The sequence below is a fragment of the Amaranthus tricolor genome, chromosome 1, assembly GCF_026212465.1.
Source record: "Amaranthus tricolor cultivar Red isolate AtriRed21 chromosome 1, ASM2621246v1, whole genome shotgun sequence".
NCBI lineage: Eukaryota > Viridiplantae > Streptophyta > Magnoliopsida > Caryophyllales > Amaranthaceae > Amaranthus > Amaranthus tricolor.
In genome coordinates this window covers 15,254,485-15,276,278 of record NC_080047.1, presented here as the reverse complement: position 1 = coordinate 15,276,278, position 21,794 = coordinate 15,254,485, and the positions used below count along the sequence as shown (strand labels likewise).

Genomic DNA, 21,794 nt, shown 5'->3' with positions numbered 1-21,794 from the left:
AAGGAAATATGTTATTTCGGGGTTATAAAATGAGGTCATGTGCCTGTCACGTGCAAAGTCAAAAACCCACTTGATAGTCAACTAACTGATTCAGTCAAGTGGTAGTCTTTTGCAAATATTTATGTCGCTTAGGGTAGTTTTTTGCAAAAAAAATTAGAGTAGGTAATTTTTTGCAATAGGTGCTATAGACTGTAGTTTTTTTGTAATTTTTCATAATAATAATAATAAAGAATAACATAATAATGAAAGAAAGTAACATATTATTAAAGACTTTAGATGAAAACCCTTAAAGGTGTCAATCTATTGGAAAAAGGCTTAAGAAACTTGGGATGACACAAGATATCATGATATCCAACTAGATTTTGTTTATTTTATATCTTTGTGATGATATCAAACCAGGTAATATTATTAGAAATCTATTGGAAAAAGGCTTAAAGGTGTCATCATAAACAAAATCTAATTGTAGTAGAAATCCGGATAAAATCTCCCGTGGGAGCGTGTACATATGTTGCCCGAACTGAGTCTTGGAAGGATATACCCGATCGATCGAGTATTGATGAAACCCGGGCTGGTTTTTGTGTGATACCTAACCAAGTATTGGCATATCCGATCAGGTATGACTATTTTTAGCTCATTTTGCTCATTAACTTTTCAACTTTCATCTAACTGCAAGTCTTGTATCTCCAACTATTTAGATTCTCTTGTAAACATATGGAGATTAATAAGTCTATAATTTATTTAATTAGTGCTAAACATTCACTTTGCACAACCTTGACCAAGTTGTCCAATAGATGGGAAAACGTGGTTGCTTTTAGCTCACCTTTTAGTATGTTATTTAATAAGTTTATAATATATATGATTCATCACCTAATTTATGAGATTAAATAATATATTTTTATACTATTTTTCTACTTTTTTATTAAATTTTACATTTGGGTTAAAGCTTTTTGTGTTTTCACTTATTTTGTATGTAAAATGAGCGTAGCTACAGAAAATTATGAGTTTTAAAGGCATGAAAACACTAAATAAAGAATTGAATCGAGGAAAGATGGAAGGGAACTAAATGTCCAAAAGTTTGGAGGTAAAAATCTGATATATATAACTATTAATTTTTGACACACAAATTAGAATCATACAAAACTAGTGTCATGGAAAGAGGATTTCATGGGCTTTCAATCGACATATATATACACCCTAAATGGACATATGAGCACAAAGTTATGGCCATTTTTACAACGTTAGTTTTCCTAAATTCGTGTAGGCCAAGCCCTTGGGAGTCTAGTTAGGGTTTTGACCCGTAAAAGGCTAATTAAAATTCTGCATGTTTTTCGTGAGACCGTTTTATCATGAGACCACTCACAAGAGTAATCCAATCGGCACAATTATAATTTTTTACAATACATGATCACTTATTGATCAATTTAAGGTCATACTTGTTACCTTCAAGATCAAAATTAATGTCTTTAAAAAGTTGTAACTAATCAAAGTTTAAAAAAATAAAAAATTTTAATTTTTACCTAAAGTGATCAATTCTGACATAAGTGATCAATTTTAACTTGAATTATATAACCTTAAATTGATCAATTATGATCTTTTTAAAGTGATAAATCTTAACCTCAAAAGGTTACAAATGATTATTTATAATTTATTACTTAGAGAAGAAATCTCAAAATCCATCTGGAAAACCGTACCATAGTGCATGCTCTTCGCTGACGATATAGTTTTAGTCGTCAAAACCAAGGAGGAGGCTAACAGTAAATTGGAAGAGTGGAGGGAAGCCTTGGAGCGTAAAGGGTTGCGCATAAGTCGTACGAAAACAGAATACTTACGATGCAATTTTAGTGGGATATAATCGATAGGGGAGCCAGAGGTGACCATAGGGGGAGAAGTTATTGCATATACGTCCAAGATCAAATATTTGGGATCGGTGATTCAGAGTAATGGGGAGATTGATGGAGACGTTACTAATCGTATACAAGCGGGTTGGCTTAAGTGGCGAGCAGCAACTGGGGTGCTGTGTGATGAAAAGTTTTCGAGGAGATTAAAAGGTAAATTTTACCGTGTTGCAATTAGGCAAACATTATATGAGACAGAATGTTGGCTCGTAAAGAAGATTTTCAAACAGAGGATGGAAGTAACAGAAATGCGTATGCTGAGGTGGATATGTGGTAGTACTATGATGGATAAGATAAGAAACCAGGACTTCAAGGAGAAGTTAAGGATTGCACCTCTGTCCGCAAAGATGTGGGAGAACAGGTTGAGATGGTTTGGGCATGTGCAGAGAAAGATACATGACGCCCCAGTAAGAAGGATCGAATGCATCATAGTGGAGGGCAAGAGAAGTCAAGGAAGACCTAGGAGAACGTGGGAGGAACAGATTAGAAGAGACATGCATGAACTTCACCTCCAAGGACCTGACCAGGGATAGGGGCAGTTGGTGGCGCCTTATCCACGTCTTAGATTACTAATCCCGTCTCTTTTACCCATCGTTTGTTATTGTTCATTGCCTTTGATTATCGCTCTTTACCTCCTTCATTACTTTTATCTTTATTTTTAGTTATTTGTATGTATTTTATTTATTCTATTTTTAAGTTGTAGGTTTCTCTCTCTTTGAAGACTTTTCTCGAGCCGGGGGACTCTTTGACCGCACTCTTCTCTATGGGTATGAGCTGCCGTCGTTCTTCCTTCCCCAGACCCTGAGCATAGTTTTCTATGAGCGGGATATACTGGGTATGATGAGGATAATGATGATGATGAGGTCAGAATTGATCACTTTAAGATTATAATTGATCCATTTAATATTATATTGAACTCGTTTAAGATTATATGTTATAATGATCCCTGTGCAAGTGATGACTTATAATTTAGTAGTATAAGTTTTAAATTGATCTTTTCAAGATCATTTTAAAACTTATTTATTATCAAATTAAAATTTTCCGCTCTAATATTATAGTTATCACTAATCATGTGTATTCCAACCAGTGGCTGACCTATAAAAAACTTCACTAAGTAAACAAATTACTAGTAGCAACAGAAAATCCAATACATAATTATTTTTTTCTTTTAATCGGACTTAGTTCTTGTTACGTTTCTTATTTTGTAGCAACTATTTCTAAATAGAGGTAGTATGTACAAAACTAAAGATTAATGGGAACCTTATTGGTGAAGAGTGCTTACTTTGTTGTTTCACAAATTCTTGTGAGAGACTATCTTTAATTAGGCGGCTTATTATATATTTTTTAAAATATTATAAGTAGCATTAAGAATAATGTAAGTGGACATTTAAGATATAGGCATCAAGGATACCATAAGTAAACATTAAGAATAATGTAAGTAGGCATTAAGAATACGGTAAATAGACATTAATCTTTAATGGGTTGGGCTTGAAATATATCTTTCAAATAGACGGTCTCTCAAGAGACAAGCTGTTGTTGTTTCCTTTCAAACCAAGAAAAATAAAAAACTCACAAGTAAAAAAAGATCAAGCTAGCACACAAGTAGACATAATATTAATAATTATACTCATCAATAACATCAATAATTTAAGGTTCTAACAATAGCTTGTTTAAAATATTTAGGGTAGGGTAGATTAGGGTAGGTGGTCGATCAGAATCGAACAATCTAATTCTCGCCTGGAAAATATGGTATTCGTCGCCACTGAACCAGGACCCACTCTTGCTTAGTAGCAACACTAAATTAAAGCACCTTAACAATAATTGGACTAGTAACATAATGCTTACCATCTGACCATATTATCCTTCCAAAAACGTAATCCTTAGATATCATTCCTTTCTTAGCTTTAAATCTAAGGTGGAAGGTCTTTTCTTGACCCAAGCTTGTAAACTCCAATACATGAGGTTTGATAGAAATTGAGATCCCTTTTGGGTTATGAACATGGGCTATATACTTGCCCGAAGACCCAACATTTTTCAAAGTTCTAGTTATTTTTATGGATTTCTTAAGATTAGGGATAGTAATTGAAGGGTAATTGAGATTAAGGATGTTGAATTTGTGTGGGCAAATGTAAGGGTTCTTGTAGAATAAAGCAATAGATGTGTGATTGTAACCAAGGGCACAAAGAAAGTTGAGTTGGTCCTTGATTGTCATATCATAAACAAGTCCTGGATCCATGGCTCCATTTGGTTGTACATGACCTGCTCCATAGTGAAATGGGTTTGCTTCTATGTTGGATGCATTTATGATTGGCTCATGCATATTGTCTATTATGCTTGCTGCATAAACAATTAATATATGAATTAATAAACAAAATAACTACGGGCTACTGGTTTGAGTTATGTGCTAATCAATGACAGATCTTGGACCGTAAGCTATAGAACGAAGGCCAAGATCATTATCATAACAAGAAACTATGGGGAAGATTCAAACTGGCTCCCATCCTCTAGTTGTTGAATGTTTTCCCTTTTACCGTTATGACAGGGATTCAATTCTCACCATCTATAAAGCAAATCAATTCCCTTTGACCTTTTGCTTGTAGGTTGTACGTATTTTTTAGCCTACCCTCGAATTTTGAAAAAAGAAAATAAAAATATTAAGTCACATTTTTTTATTGTAATGTTATAATGTTTATTGAGTGATTTGATTTCTATAGTATATATATTGTTAGGCGTCTATATTTGATAGTTTACATTACATGTTTCCAAACTCTTTAAATATCTTACTTATGATAGAGTATATAACATATTTTTAACCATTACTTTAAGTTTTTAGTTAAGTTGATTTCTTGACATGGTATCAGAGCTAACATAATGATATGTCATAGGTTCAAAGCTCATCCACCTCTCATTTCAAAGTGGAATATTTAGCGCTAAATATGAAAAGAGCATGTGTTGCATCCACACTTTTACCCCAAAAAGCTCTTACATTAGGTGGCGTGATTAAATATATAACATATTCTATGGCCCCAACCTGAAATTTAAGCTTTTGGTTCAGTAATTTCTCGACAACTCATGATTGAACTTAGCAATAAAGAGTATTTGTACCTGTGGTCATGATAGCTGACTTAATTGCTGCAGGGCTCCAATGAGGATAAAGGGTTTTTAATAAACCAACAACACCTGAAACATGTGGGCATGACATAGAAGTCCCTGATAAAGAGTTAAACTTAACTCTGCGTTTATCAAACACTTGGTTTGTTGGCCCTTGTGCTTCAGTGTATGCTGCTATTACACTCACTCCTGGTGCTGTTATATCCGGCTGAACAAATTATATCACACAATTACTCGTCAGTCAAATCGATTATTATGAAATTATCTTGTTTAGAAATGTACGGGCCATGTAGAACGAACCTTAAGAATCTCTGGTGTAATGGCATTCGGCCCTTTAGATGAAAATGCTGCCATAAACGGTGCTGGCTTTACATTTAACCTTGTTGTCGTACGTGTAATGGAGGCTTTCGGGAACCTATTATCAAATTTTCAACCAATATTAAGAGAACATGTATAAAACGCGTAGGGAATATCCCAACGACTGCTCGTTGTTGTTAGAGTATATAACATATCCTGAGGCCTTAACCATCAGCTTAAGCTTTTGGTTGAGATGATTCCTTGACATGGTATCAGCGCCAGAACAGTTGTATGGGTTTGGTGTCTTACTTGGTGGACTCGATGTATGCATAAACACGAACACCATCACTATAGTTGATGTGGGAAGCAGGAAGAACGTGAGGATCAGCAATGACTTCATTGGCGGTTTCCTGGTTGTTGGCGAGGATCATAGCCACACCCCCTACTAATGTGACCTGTTGGCCTTTGTCTACTCTCGCGTTGTCTCCTCTTAGGCATACGACTATTTTTCCTATCGCCTTTTTAGGATCTAGGGTACCGGATTTGCATAATTGTCTGCATTAACAAGCCTAAAGTCATCGACTAATAACTACTCATCATTATCATCATCATACCCAATATCCGGCCCGAAAGTAGGGTCCAGGTGAGGGAAGATGATGGAGAATCCATACCCGCACTCCCTTCACGGGGAGGACTAGAGGAAAGCAGTCGGTTTTACCCCAAACAGTAATAACTACTACAAGTACCTATTGAAGGCAAGATTGAGAAAATGGGATGTTTAGTATATGATTCTTACGCTTCTTTTACGGATACATTTGCTGCTTTCACCTGAACAGCAGTCACTAAATGATAATACTTCCCTGTTGGTAATGATTTTGGTGCTAAGCTTTGTCCCTTCAAACAAATACACTCAATTGTTATTGTCAAGGATATATTAGTAGTTCTATCGTGTAGGAATGTCATTTTGTTACCCGACCCTTAATTAGCCCAAAATCCATCGAAATGGTGGTCTATAATAAGGAAATTTTTGACCCATAAGACTACAACTTAACCAAAAAGCTGAAAAAGGTCAAACTTGACCATAAACTTAAACTCTACTGTTTGATCAGTTTTCCAAATTTTATCTTTTTTTCTAGTTTCATATCATTAGTTATATCTGGTCTTACAATAATTCTACTTAATTTTTGACTTTGAGTGTGAATTTATTTGAAGTCTTAAAAGCACTATTTTGGTCCCTTTTATAAGACAATTTTTTATAAAAAGAAGACAAAATATACTTCCTCCGTTTTTTAGTCGCATCCAGCCCCATTTTTACACTTTCTTATTTTATATTTTGCGGATATGAAAAAAAATATAGTCATGTGGGATCTTGATTTATTCGTCTCGACGCATATTTTCATAATATCCAAATTTCATAATTTTTAGTCATGTATAACTCCAGATAAAAATGATTGAAAAAAATATAAAAAGATGTTTGAGTGCAAGTAAAAAAAACAAAGGAAGTATTTCATGTCTTTTTTTTGAAAAATTTAGTAACATCAAAATATTTATTTAACTCTTGGGTCAACCCAATAAGACCAAATTTGGGAAATGACTCGACATGAAAATGATCCAATCCCATGTTGAACCACCCAAAAATAACCCAATCCAAAGAAAAACTGACTCAAAACCCGCCCGCCCAACGTGTTGACAAGTCTAGTTAACAAGGCAATTAATGAATGGACATAGAAATTGAACCTTAAGATGTAGGCCATTGGCAAGAAGCACATAATCAGAAAAATCACGATCCATAGTGCTAGCTCCAACAGTCAAAATCCAAGGCGAAACATTAACAACCGTACTATCAGCAGGCCCAGAATTCCCAGCCGAACATACTAAAACAATATTCTTCATCATTGCATGAAACGAACCAATTGAAAGACTATCATTAAAATACGGAGTAGGTGTTCCACCCAATGAGGCCGAGATAACATCAACACCATCAGCAATAGCCGCATCAAACCCAGCCAAGATATCCGAGTCATAGCACTCGTTGCCATTTATAGGCGGCCAACACACCTTGTATGCTGCCACTCGGGCTCGTGGAGACCCGCCTTTTGCTACGCCTTTTCCGAACCCAAATAGGCTAGCATCTCGAATGAATGAACCGCCGGCTGTGGAAAGGGTGTGTGTGCCGTGTCCGTCATAGTCACGAGGGGTGTTTACTATTGTTATGTTGGTGATATTGCTGCTTGATAATGCGGCTAGATAGCCTTTGTTGAAGTACCTTGCTCCGATTAACTTCCTGTTTTTTCATGTATATTAACAGCCAGTTTGATAGTTAGTATTAAATAGTGGAAATGGTAATGAAAAGTTAGTGTAATTTTTATAGCAAAGCCGTAACTAAGCATAGTCAGGATAGCCGACCACCTAGGGCCCCAAAATAGTGTTATTTAGACTCGGTTTTGAGCAACATTTTTTAAGTGATTTATTTGTTAGCTTTTTATATTTAAAGTAATTTTAGAATATAATATTACAATACATTTCGTCTTGATTATTTTTGTTGAAGTGGAAAAAATTTTATCTTTTGATATAATAAAGAGCCTCATTTTGAAAGACATCGCAAAAATAAATAGGGCCTCCAAACTTTTTTGCTCCGCCCCTGTTTTATGGTAAAATCTCATGACAAGTTTATGATCTTGCTTATTTTTACTTCAGTCACCTTAATTTCTTCACAAAATTTATTCTATTGCATTACCATATGGAAATGTGGTATTAAATGATAATGAAAAATTGTGAATAAAAAAATATTTTTGATGATCAACTATTCATTACCATGGGAATGAAATTATACATTTAAGAAAAATTACACTAAAAATCATTCTCATTACCTCCATTTAGTACCAATAAACAAACGGGCGTTAGTGTCTTTAAGTGATTAATTAGAGAATTGGATTAATTATATAAATTTGTATTATGATGAAACGATCTCATATAATATGAGTTGTTTAGATTTTTGATGTTGCGTTAATATTCGTAGCTAGTTCTCTAATGATACACTTCATTAAGTAAATTTATATGATCGTTACCTCAATTTTTATCCTTATCAAGAGTTTTGTACATTTTGATTTTCTTAATCATATTATTGTTTCCAACCAATGTTGATTAACGTATCATAACGGGTGAAAATATTTTAATTGTGTTTGTGTAACAACTAGCTATATTGGTTTATTATAGCGATTAACTTTAAAAACAAATTAAATGTATAAATTGTTTGGTAAAAAACAATAGCCAAACAAAATCAAATTGATATAATAATATTATTTATTTCTATGGCTTGATTTTGTTTTCTTGGAGTGTAATTTGGTTTGGTGAGGAGAAAATGCCCATATATAATCTCACCTCTGTGATAGTATCAGAACTAGATTTCTTAAAATGGTAGGCTTACATTTGAGGGGAAGTGTTGAGGAAATGCCCACATGTGTTTCTCTAATGATGATTTAGTGAGTCATGACTAACATATAAGCTAAGATTTGTGGACTACTACTACACATGTTTTCAGGAAGAAACCTCATTAAGTTTATGTTTAGTCAATTCTTATCCTATGTGAGCTTGTACACAAGCCCACTGGTGATCACAAGCTTGTCCGCACGATCCTATGATGTTTTGTCTTGTAAGAAATTAAGAAATGCTTCTTCCAATTCATTACTAATGTCCCATTTTTTTTTGAACACTATTCACCTCTTACTCTTAATTTGTATTTTATTATTAATCTATGAGTTAAAATCAACTTTTCATAATTTTTAATTATGCACAATTAGAGATCTTAAGGATTGAATAAGTGCATTGAATAGGATGCATAAAGCAAATAAGATATTAGTTTTGAATAGAAGAGAGTAATGAGCAACTCAAATAAAAAGAGATAACTCACTTACAAGTCAAAAGAAGATTTACTACTAACATCAATTAGTAGTAGTATGAGTTACTCCTCAAATTTATAAAGTGGTATATTATTTTTTTTTTTTAATGTGGACCAACTCATGACACTTAATCATTTAGTTTGCTTAATAAAAATGTGTAGAAACTTAGATAAAGTTTTTCTTTAAGAATAAAATATGAAATTACTTTTAGTTGGTATACCGTATACCAATACTTTTAGAGTAGCTAGGCACTAAAAAGTTGAAGTATGGAAGCGTGAGCGTGCAATAATGAAGTAATACTACTACACATTTCTGGAATTTCAGCACTAGTATTATGGACTGGACCAAACCTCCATTATAAGTTTGGCTTTCAATTTGGGGTTGCGTGGGGGTAGGTGTGGAGGAATTGATCCAACTACTAGTAGAATAGTAGTATAGAGAAACTAGAAATGGTGAGACCAGGTAAAAAAAACTATTATTTTAAGCACAATTTAACTTATTTTTTTGCTCCCTTTAAATTTGCAATATGGACTTAAATATGTGAGAGTTTTTTAAAACTTACTCTCTCAGTTTTTATTTCATGTTCCTTAATTATATCAACATTTTTATAATGCGTATAGTCTTTATATGTGTTTTATTAACTTTATTTTAACATTTTTATTGTTTGTGGTTCCTATATTTTTTTTTATACAAACTTTGAAGTATAAGCTTTTAATGTTTATAGTACCTATTTTTTCTATTAAATTTATTATTTAACAGAGTATTATATAATCTAAAAAATTCAACTTTTTATTAATTTCCATAAATGTTCCTTAAAGGAATAACAAATAAAAACAAAAAATTATAATGCAGTGTTTGGTACTTAGCTTTTACATTGGCATTTTTGTTGGATTTTGGCTTCTTGGTTGAGCAACCAAAAAAATGTTTGGTAAATGACTTTTAAGCATGCTAAAAAGCTGACTTTTAACTCACAATAAAAAAACTACTGCTGTTAGCTTTTTCGTTGGCTTTTGGCTTGTTGACCCACTCTTTCTCTAATAAACAGTCAGCACTTAAATTTATCAAATATAAATATAAATAACTAGCTTAAAAGACAATAAAAATAATAAACGTTTTTAGCTGGTCAAATAAACCAACAACCAACAGTGAATAAGCAAATACCCCACTATCTATTTCAAACTCGAAAGGCTGGTGAGGATAAAACATCTTTGGACAAGAGTATTATCCTTGTAGAATACTCCTAGAAGTATTACCTTTTGCTTTTATCTATGACCAGCAGTGCACTACCAGTGCCAGAAGTCAGCAGTTAGTACCACCATCCTATATCCATATATGATTAGGGTGACTAAGAAGATTTAGAAGACCATTCATCATACTCATGTAATATAAAATTCTCCTAGATTTTATTGTAAAAATTTATCATTCATCATTCTCTTCTTTTCTTTTCAAATGTCTTATTTTTTAGTTACTATTTATTAATTACTCTTAATTTGTATCTTATTCTTAATCTACGTATTAAAATATAATTAAATGAAATTTTGTATTAATTCGTCTTAGTATAAGATTTATTAATATCTAAATTTTATAATTTTTAATTATACACAATTATCACTATTAAGCATTGAAATGATATATATTTCTACTATCATCATCATCATTGTGGACTCTAGTTATTTGCAGTGGTTAAAACGGTTCAATTTGATTATATTGATATTCAATTAAATAAAGTAGAATTTTAAGTTTAAGTTGGAGTTTGTTCATATAAAAGTTGATTGTGCATGATTAGAACATTGCATGTCATCGTTGATCAACAAACTTAACTTATGAGTCAAGCTTGGCTTGATGATAGATGAAGTCACATTAAATATAGGAAAAATTTTAAAAACTACCTAATTTAGAATACTTTTTGCAAAAAACCATCTAAATTAATTTTTTTTGTAAAAAACTACCTTAAATGACATAAACGTTTGATGGTTTTCGTATATTGACTGTTAAAATTTTATTTTGACCACCACGTGGGGTCACGTGAGTTACTTAAGTCAGCATTTGCTCCTCTTTTAAGACACGGTTTCTTCTAATTCATTCCCCTTTCCCCCTGTAATTCGTATGAACCCTAATGTTCTTTTCCCAAATCGAATTTTGTATTCTCCTTCCACATGAAAATCGAAGCTCAATAGATGTGGGTGTGGAGTTCCTTTTTTGCGAAGAGAATTTCGTGGACCGAGGAATTCCGTCAATTGTTCTTCTTCCTCATGACTCTTGAACTCTAAAACTTCAAGTAATTTATTCTGAAAGCTACAACGCAATGTCATTTTCTCTCTTACTCTCAGAGGAGGAGGATGGAGATAAGGTTTCATTAAATGATGAGGATTGTGTATGGGAAGTACTATGATAGACCCAATTTTTGCTGGAAAATTTGTTGAAATTGTGAAAAAAATTGGGTAGTTGCAGGTGGGTAAAGGAAGTTGAATATTGAGATGATAAAGATTAAAGATTATGTAAAGAAGCCACTAAAATGAAAGGTTTTTCCTACAAATTGTGTTCTTCTTCAGATTTTTCCAACAAATTGAGTTGAATATTGGATAAAAACAGTAAACTGTTGAAATCTTGTACTTTCATTGACATTTCGATGCACAACTTGAGTTGTTCTTCAAGTTTTTGAATTAGTTTGGTTAGTCTCAAAATGATGAATATTGATGGCAATTTTAGGTTATTTTTTCAAAAGCTTCAGAGAGATTTTTTCTTTTTCTGTTTTTTTTAATTATATTAGGGTGAATCTGTATTAACCTTGTTTTTCCCAAATTTATCTTTTTTGTTTTATTTTTTTGATTTGTGGTGAAATTTAGAGTAAGAAATCAAAAAAAGTTTATGGATTTTGTCTTCAAAATAAAGTGTTTACTAATATCTCTAATATCACACAATAATTCATCATTACTAGAATCATTTTTATCTAAGAACAACCCAAAATTAAACTTGAAAAACATAAATTTTCTTCTCAGGTGGAGTAGCATATTGTACTGGTATGGGCGAGGTGTGTAAGGATTTAGAGTACACTGTACGCCTTTCAATTGTTACCAAGAAACTGTCTGACATTGTATATATGTAGGGAATAGGCGAAAAAATAGGAAATTAGAAGGAAAATAATAATAATAAAAAAACAATGGAGGGAAGAGTATATTTAATGATGTCACATGCCTTTCACATGCAAAGTCAACACTTTACTTGACGGTCAACTAACGATTTCCGTCAAGTAGTAGTCTTTTGAAAAAAAAAATATCATATAAGGTAGTTTTTTACAAAAAAAAAAAAATTAGATTAGGTAGTTTTTTGCAAATGGTGTTTTAGATTAGGTAGTTTTTGGTAATTTTTTCAAATATAAATGGGACTACTAGCTTGAATAAGATAACATGAATTAGACCTCCGCCCTCGAACATCTGCAAAGCGGGTACTTAGCTATAGCCCATTTATAAAAAACCGTTAAAATTAAGAAAAATTCCAAATCTTTTCATAAAATTAATTATCTCGACATCTTCGATGTTGAATTAATCTTTCGTATTACTCTCTCTGTTTTCATTTGTTATTCTCATTCACTTTTTACGCAGATCTCAATGCAAACTTCAAAATCAATTAATTTTAATTGTGAGTTTTTAAATATTCTAAAAAGCTGATATTTAGAATATATATTGAGATAAATCTTATCAAGATCCCACATGCATAAGTTTTCATATAGATCGATGAGAAATCATAGTCAAAGTTTGACACTAAAATTCGTAAATTCCATTTGAGAAAAACATATGAAAATGGAGAGAGTGTTTTGATACACAAATAATTAGTTGAGATTGAGACGAGAGAGAGTTTAGGTTAGAGGAAGCTAGTTGAGAAAAATGATGTTCAAGGGCAAAAAGGTCAAAAGGGTGGCAACACAATACAAAAGAGGACAACTTTTATCAATGCCCTTTATAATTTTATCAGATAGTATCACATCTAGTTATATTTAAAAGTTTTATCGGAGTAATTTGCTAAATCCTCGATATAAAGTATACGTAATTATGGTGCAATTTCATTAAAAATTCTAGTTTTTAATAATAAAAAATTCAAAATAAGATTGACCGTCAAATTTTCATACATAATAATTGACACTTAATAATTTGTTGAAATATAATCACGTACAAGAGCGAAAAGAAAAATCCCAAATGTATAATTCTCTTTAAAATTTGAAGAAAATAACTCCTATAAAATAAAATACAATTTTAAATATGAAAGTTGTAGGATGGTATGACTTAAAAAATAAGTTTATAAAAGGTTATCCAAAGGTAAAAAAATAAAAAAAAAATGAAATGAAATGGGAAAGAGGAGATTAGGTAGAGTGGGAGCGGGGATGGAGAAAAAGAAACGGACCTATTGCAGTGGACTCCACCAAGAGCAGCAGATGTGGTTTGATTTTGGCACATTCCCTTCCACCTTGACGGAATTGGTCCCATTCCTTCGTCTCCAAAACTCTTTGACTCCGGCCATACCCCTGTTTGTCATTACATTTTTATAATTCAAATTACCTTTTTATTTTGAGCTACTGTCTCTTTGACAGATATATTCAAGTCCAGGCCATTTAATATTAATGCTTGCTTATTATAATTTTAATTCTTACTTAATCATCCTTAATGTTTACTTATCGTATATTTAATGCCTACTTTTAATATTTTAAATATTTACTTACATCATTCTTAATGGCTACTTATAATATTTTAAAAAATATATATTGGGCCGACCCAATTAAAGATGGTCCCTCAAAGAGGCCGTCTCTCACAAAAATTTGTGTTTTATTTTTAGGACTTTTGTATGAGATCGTCTTATTATGATATAAGTTAATATAGTTAGTCTATTTTTCTTATTAATTACTTTGAGATTGTAAGTGATCACTTTAAACCTATAAGTAATCAACTAATAAGTGATCACTTTAAGATTATAAAAAATAATCAATCTAAGGTCATAAGTGATCACTTTAAGACACTAAATATATATTGGATGATTTCAATAGAAATCGTCTCATTTGAGAATTTATGTTTTTTGCTTTTTATTTTATTTCAACTTTGGCCTATCTATTTATTAGTTGTCCATTAACCTTAATGGCTTTATTTAGTTTTTATTTTATTTTCAAACTAGATAATTACCTCATAACAAATTTTTGCAGTTAAATGTGAAAATTAATTACCTAATATTATTTAATTCTAATTGGAATCAACTAATAACTTATAAGGCATTTGTCACTTAAAAATATATTGATTACACTATAGATTGTAGTTAGACCCCCAAAATATTTGTTTTTGTGAAAAAAATTATTGTAGCTTATAAGCCAAAGTATTAGATAACTAAAGTTGTAGCATTTTAATTTCTTAGAATAGATTATGAGCTATCGTTAAAACTTATGATAAAAATCATTTTAAAATAAAATTGGTAGCATTACAAAAATTTTACATTATTTGTCAAAACTTTTTTCAACTCTACAAAATTATCAACATACATCGAAGTAGACTTATTTAAAATCAAAAGATATTTAATAAAGGTACAAAATTTTATAACTATGTTAACATCATAGCATTTTAGAAGGAATATTTTTTTTATAAGTGATTGACACATAAATAATTTTAGTAAAGATAATGTCAGCAATATTTTACATTAGTAATGGATTATTGATACAATAGATATAAATTGTTGACTAACCTTAAAATTAAATTCATAATATCAACTCTAATAAGAGACTCTCTCATACGCCCAACCTTAAACTTTTAAAAAAAAGTTATTAAAAACTTTTGTAATTTGAATTTTAAAATCCAATCACAATCACCTACTTTTTATCTTACGATACCTACTTTTAGAATTCATAACACCTAATTTAGATCATACAAACACCTACTTTATGAGTTATATATAACATTTATTTTGAGTCTTACAACACCTATTTTTAGGTTTTAATACACCTACTTTTGGATCTTAAAACACCTACTTTGAATCTTAAAATACCTATTTTAATATTATAATGTGTACTTTGTAACTTAAAATGCCTATTTTTATATCTTAAAACCCCTAATTATGTTCATCACACATTACACTTTCATCTCTGTCTTTACCTAGGACTAAAAAAATGTCAAATATATGAACACTTTCCAATTAAGAAAAAAATAATTAAACCAAATTAAGTGGAATAAAATCTAGAGGATTACTTATCTTATCAAGAAAGAAAATAATGGAATAATGGTTCTAAACTAATGAAGGAAGAAAGAAGGTTGTATTCATTTTTAAGGGATTATTTTTCTCTTTCTATAGTTGAATGATTTTCTTGGGTTTTGGAAGTTTTAATGGAGGCTTAGAGAAGGAATAAGAACTCATAAAGTGGATTGTTGCTTAGGGAGTGAAAAAGAAAATGATATTAATGAAAGAGAACGAATAATTTTCTAGCTATTTGTGTTGATTGATTTAGATTTTTTTAAAAAAAAAAAACTAATTTTATTTTTTAAGTAATTATCTACCTTCATTGGTTGGGCTAGCCAAAATAAGACGTATCTTAAAGACACGGTCTCATGAGAACTTATGAATTTATAATTATGTGGATATATTTATCTAATATCACATCTTAAAAAATTAAATTAATAAGAATTATTTCGTAAAGAAAATGAAAATTGTTAGACTTAAGGGTATAAAGGGTTGAAGGACACGTGGGTAAAGTTTTGCTTGTTTTGCATTGCATTTGTCTTAATTGGTGAGTGTCAATATTAATGGTGACTTGAGTGCACCAAATAAATTCTATGCATTAGTGTGGTTGCATAGAAGAGGAATCCTATGGGTAATTTAGTGTGAGTCTTTATTTGTGTGATGAATATGGTGTTTAAGAGTGTGATTAAATACATGAAGTAATAAAGGTATTGATAAAGAAACTTAAACACAAGAATTATGGAGCATGATGAAAAATATTAACGAGGAATTGCAAGAGTTTATAGTTCTTTGAAAAATGCTTTGAACGAGGCACTTAAAGCCTAGCCTTGCCTTGAACGAGCTCGAGGAACAGAAACTGACAGATTGTAGAACCAAGATGTGCTTGAACGAGCAAAGGTTATGCTCGAACTAGCACTTAGCAGATTGAGCAACAGAAGCCACTGGATGAAGCTGCTCGAACGAGTTGTGTATAGGCTCGAACGAGCAATGTGGTTAGACTGTGCATTGGATCCTTTTATTCAACTATTTGTGTTCCAAAGCTGATTATTATGCCATTTAATTTTTGTATTAAGTATGGTTACTCATTAATGTGTAAACCCCAATAAATAGGGTGCTCATGTGCTCATCAAATCAATCCACAAAACACCATAAGCCTAAACACAAGCCTAATCTCTTCTCTATTGTAATTTTCTATTTGAGAGTTCTTTGAACTCCTTTGAGATAATATAAGCGAGATACTACATACCGGAGGACGTAACCTTAATTGGGTGAACCTCGTTAAATCTTTTTGTCATTTTCATTGCATTATTATGTCCTATAAACATTGTTTTCATTGAAAGTGTAATCTATTCATCACAAGACTTCATACACTCGATCTTAGTAATTTTGGAGTTTAAAACACATCGTTTGAACTCTAATTTAGCATCGCTTTCAGTGAGAATATATGCAATGGAAGATCTTGTATACTTTTTATAGGTGGAATACCTACTGTAAAACCATCGATAAAATATATTTTAGAGGCCAGAGTAAAAATGTAATCTATTAAACAAGATATTCGAAGGGTTGGGCCTTAGTTGGCCGAGGCTATGTTATGTTGTGGTGTATGAGTATGAAGTTTATACTTAATAGATAGGGGTTGCTCCAAGTATGAAAGCAGGGTCAATTTTGAGGTTAGTTTTGAGGTGTAACCGCTTAGGATTCAGCTTATAAAGGGGTCTAAATTGAGTCAATCCTTATTATTATAATAAAGTTTGTGCGTAAGTACCTTAATTTTATGATCTTAAATTTGTACATTTATTTGACATTAATGTGATGGAAAAAACAAGAAATTATATGATGTATAGTTGGAGAAAAAAAGAACCGAAACTTTATTTATATAAAGGTCAATTTTTCATTTTTCGCCTAAGGCCCAAAGATAATCAGAAATAACATTGTATGAAAGGTCTTAACCCACTATAGATAGGGGTTGCATCCAATATCTATATACTAGTTTAAAATATTTCTATATATTGTTAAAAAGTAGGAGTATTAAAATATTTTAAATTTTTAAAAACTCTTAAATGAGTCGATCAACATAATTTTTTATGCATTTCAAAAGATATAGTTCATTATGCTATTTTAGTAATAAATGAAACCTCTTAAAATATTATATACATTAAAACAAATTTTGATTCAACATATAAGGAATGACTATGATATAGAATATATATAACCCAAGTATGAGGTAAGAATGAGACAAATATAAGGGTACCATAGCAATATGTAGGGATGAATTTGGGTTGGATTTAAATTGAACTCCGCTGGATCAACATTCGTATCCTATTTTTTTGGACATAGACATAGATTCAAATCTATAAATGTAAAAAATTTACACTCTGACCTAGACCCTTAAAGTTTGGCTTGTTTAGGGTTTGGATCTAGCTAGGTGTAAAACTTTTGTTTTTTTAATTTTGTTCTAAGAATCAATTAAAAAATTGTATAATGCAATTATTTTTCCATTTCTATATACTTATTTAAACATATTCAACTACAAGAATTTTCTAATACTTTATACAAATTGAGCAATCAAATATATGAAGCTTTCTAGCATTTAAATTCTTAAAATAAAATATTCTTTAAGTTTTTTGATTTTTAAAGTACAATATAACGACAGTATTTCAAATTATTCAAATCGACAAAATTTTGAATCATGCAATTTTCAAAGATAACAAAGTTCCAAATAAACAAACATATAAACATAATAGTTCATATATAATTTTAAAAATAATAAATGCAAAAGAATTTATGGGTCGGATCCGAGTTTCAAAAGTGTGCACTCGGGCTATTAGGATTTTAAAATAGGTGGATTTAGACCCTTATATTAGATTCGGATCGGGTCTAATTAAACTCTTAGAGTCCAAGACCTATTTTCATCCCTAACTACGTGGTAACTGGTACGTGTGGTATGAAATATATTAACTTAATTAGTAGGTAGGTAGGTATATCCATAAAGGAAGAGTACCTGTATCAGTCGTATGTGTATATATATGAAATAATTTCAAATTATTAAATTATTTACAGTAGCTCATTCTAAGATGGATCATATATATATATTTTTTCTTTTTAAAAATGATAAATTAGAAAAAAATGACAAGCTTATAATTTTATTTGTGACCTAAATCAACATCAATCAATAAAATCGTTTCAATTGAAGAGACAATGTGACTATAATAATTTGAAAATTTGTAAGGATTTATTTAATTGTATAATATCATATGAAAATGGTTGATTTAAGTAAAAACAATGAAACACAAAATCACACATACTTCCATAATTCCAACAGACCAAACAAAGCTGATGTTTGAAAATAAAATGCAAGAGTGGGGTGGGCTTGCACTCCCATTGGTGACTAACGACTGGATGCGCCAACGTTAATGACACACATGTGAGAGGCGGTCCTAGAAAATCCTAAACAATCCTTTGAAATAAGGATATATAAAGGTGATTTATTATTATTTTTTTTAAAATTATTGTTATTTACATATAAATCTTACTCTATAGTCCTTTGGTCAACTCTTTCAAGTATGAAATGGTTTTCCAATTTTGTGGATGGAAGAGATACTCCACGTCACCTATAGATACTCATAATATCTACCCTCTTTTTCTCTAAGAGATTACTATACTCACTTTTATATATATTTTATATATATATAAAGTTGATTTATTTTGACTCTTGTTATAATATTTTCATTTTATGAACTAAAAGTTTAATTGGATTTTGTTTTAATTTTAGTTTGGATAATAAATTGATAAGTCTAATAAGATAAATTAATTTATTTTGTTTCTTTATCTTTATTTGCTATATTATAAGGATTGAGGTGTTTGGTAAAATAGTTTATTGAACAACTTTATCTTATATATTTTTGACATAAATAAATAATTGAATGATCAACTAATTTAATACAAGTAATAGTTCGTTAAAATAACTTATTGTTATAAATCAACTATCTTTAAATAAGTTGATCTTATTAATGAATTAAATCAACTAATTAAATTAATTAATTTAATTAATTATTAACTATCAACCGTTTGTGAGTCATCACGCCCAACCAAGTACGCATGATTGCTTATAAAAAGTAAATAGTGGTCGGTGCACTCCAATGTGATTGAAGAAAAATGGGAGAACTACGCCTAAGAGTGAAAATATAGACATTTGCATCTATAAAAGACGAAAAGCTTTATGAATGATGTATATGACAGATAGATGATTATTAGGAATTGAAAATTGAAAGGCAAACCTAAATTATCTTTCAAATATTCATTGAATAGTACTAACATTAATTATTAGGAATTGAATATATCGAGCAATTATATATCTTTTCTCTAAGTAAGATTCTGAAATTTAGAGAAACCTATAATCCGAAAAAATATTAAGATTAATAAACTTTATGTTGTGAAAATGGGCCTTGTCTTTTTTTTTTGTTTCTCATAATTTACATCACTTTTTATATTACTTTTATCTTACTCATCTTTCACCGTTTTTAAATGGTTTTACTCTTTTTTAATCTTATTTACAAACTTATTATCTGTCTCTATTTCAAATCAGCCCTTTCCACTTATTTTTTGTCTTGTTTTCCAACTCAATTCTCCTTTCCGCTTAATTTCATCCAAAAATTTATATAGGATGCATTTTCGTAAGGATAGAAAAAGTACCACGTAATATAAAAGTATATAACATATTCTGGGTCTTCAACCATCAATTTAAAATTTTAGTGAAGTTGATTCCTTGACATAGTATTAAAAGGCAACGCGACAAGAGGTCACGGATTCAAATATTTAGCATAAGGTACGAGGAAAGTTTATGTTGTATCTACACTTTTAGCCCAAAGAGCTCTTGTGCGAAGAGACGTGTTAGAGTATGTAACATTAACATATATTTTCGGTTGAGTTAATCTGTAATACGTAAGACTTGAGTTGGATTCTTATTTTTTAGTCTTTCTCTTCGTTAAGTCTACCCGTAAAGGTAATATAACGTAAATAGGTAAATTAGGGGAAAAGAACTAACCAGTGTCAAGGTTGGCGATGATAGTGTGTTCACCAAAATGAGACTTTTCCCATAATGATGAAGCAGGGATTTGTCCATTATCCTCGAGCCCCAAGAAAGACCATGATCGAGTTGTGTGCAATTTCCTTCCCTCGTTTGGAAACACCGATATCACATTGGGATGCTCTGTATTATTATCAAATTAATTTGTTTATTACTGAGATGTTTCATAAATAATTAATAAATAAAGATTTGAATTATAGTGTACCAACTTGCTATATTTAATGCATGTTCTTCCTCAAGAATTGCTGCAAAACCATTGATGTGTCTTGTGTAGGAATAAAATATTGCATTCTTGGCTTTTTCTCGGCTGTGGTTATTGCAATTGGACACACACAATCACACTACTTGTTAGGGCAAGGATAATGCATTTGAGTATTGGTTGATAGTGTTCCACTCACACCCTGTTCGATAATTCGTACTAAATAGTAGGCATTGTAATGAAAAATTAATGTTATTTTGGTAGAAATATCTCTTGATAGATTTAATAGACATGTTTATTCTCTTTCATTTATTCACAAATTTCATTCCAATGCATTACCATTTAGTGACTTCCATTTGGAGTGAGTTAAAAAAGGGTCGGATAATATACGTAACTTTAGTACTTAAAAAGCTCTCACATATTTAATTTATAAGGTAGAACTGTGAAAGCTAAGAGAGACAAAGAGTAGTGTACCTTCCAAGGTAGGATCCCAAGAAGTCATAATGGGATTCAGTGAGCTGCTGCAAATGATAATCAGAAAGTTGGTGTTGATCATGTGAATGAGCTCCCATGTACACTACATAAGACTGCATCAAATGATTACATAATCATTAGTCTAAGTTCAACAGAGTATTTCCAAAGAGCTGGGAGAAATGGATTTACCTTTTTAGTAGTAGCCAAAATGGGTTCTTGCAGTGCAGATATAAATACAAACAATACAAACTTTATCACTGAAACAGAAACCTTCATTTTTACTTGCTTTCTGTTTTTAATATTCACTCCTCTGTTTCCAAACAGAGCAAGGCTTTTGTTTATGTTTTATGAAGCTGCTTAACGTATGAAGCTCTATATATATATACAACACAAAAAAGTTTTTATCATCATCATACTACCCAATATATTTCGCTCATAGAAAACTAAGTACAGAGTATTGGGGATGAAAAGTTCAATCTTGATAGCACTGAGTACCTTTCTTTGTTAACTTTTTATAATTCTGATGTGAGATGAAATTTTTTTTATTTATATCACGTAATTTGATAATTTTACTGTAAAATAATAAATGATAGTTTTATAAATTTTTATCTTTAATGTTATTGGTT

General features: G+C 30.9%; 1 protein-coding gene and 1 long non-coding RNA gene across 2 annotated transcripts; one reads left to right on the top strand and one right to left on the bottom strand.

Annotated features, from left to right (window-relative positions):
• Positions 1-267: 267 nt before the first annotated feature.
• Positions 268-5,168, top strand: LOC130805576 (uncharacterized). Its single transcript, XR_009040208.1, has 3 exons — positions 268-614; positions 2,599-2,758; positions 5,034-5,168. It is a non-coding gene; the product is annotated as an uncharacterized LOC130805576 (long non-coding RNA).
• Positions 3,488-21,650, bottom strand: LOC130805569 (subtilisin-like protease SBT5.3). Its single transcript, XM_057670352.1, has 11 exons — positions 21,358-21,650; positions 21,169-21,281; positions 20,705-20,802; positions 20,454-20,618; positions 13,601-13,721; positions 7,041-7,587; positions 6,100-6,197; positions 5,613-5,858; positions 5,307-5,421; positions 5,001-5,214; positions 3,488-4,232 (listed from the first exon to the last, which is right to left on the bottom strand). Exons 1-11 carry the CDS (start codon positions 21,442-21,444, stop codon positions 3,697-3,699), a joined length of 2,340 nt encoding a protein of 779 aa, XP_057526335.1. The 5' UTR covers positions 21,445-21,650; the 3' UTR covers positions 3,488-3,696.
• Between the last annotated feature and the right edge of the window lie 144 nt (positions 21,651-21,794).

Bases quoted from the DNA above. Each gene is read 5' to 3' on its own strand.
- LOC130805569 (XM_057670352.1), bottom strand. From the start codon at position 21,444: ATGAAGGTTTCTGTTTCAGTGATAAAGTTTGTATTGTTTGTATTTATA. The intron at 6,198-7,040 runs GTTCAATTTCTA...ATTTGTTTGAAG, and splicing joins CCAATGGCCTACATCTTAAG to GGACAAAGCTTAGCACCAAA. The intron at 5,859-6,099 runs GTAAGAATCATA...TTGTTAATGCAG, and splicing joins AATGTATCCGTAAAAGAAGC to ACAATTATGCAAATCCGGTA.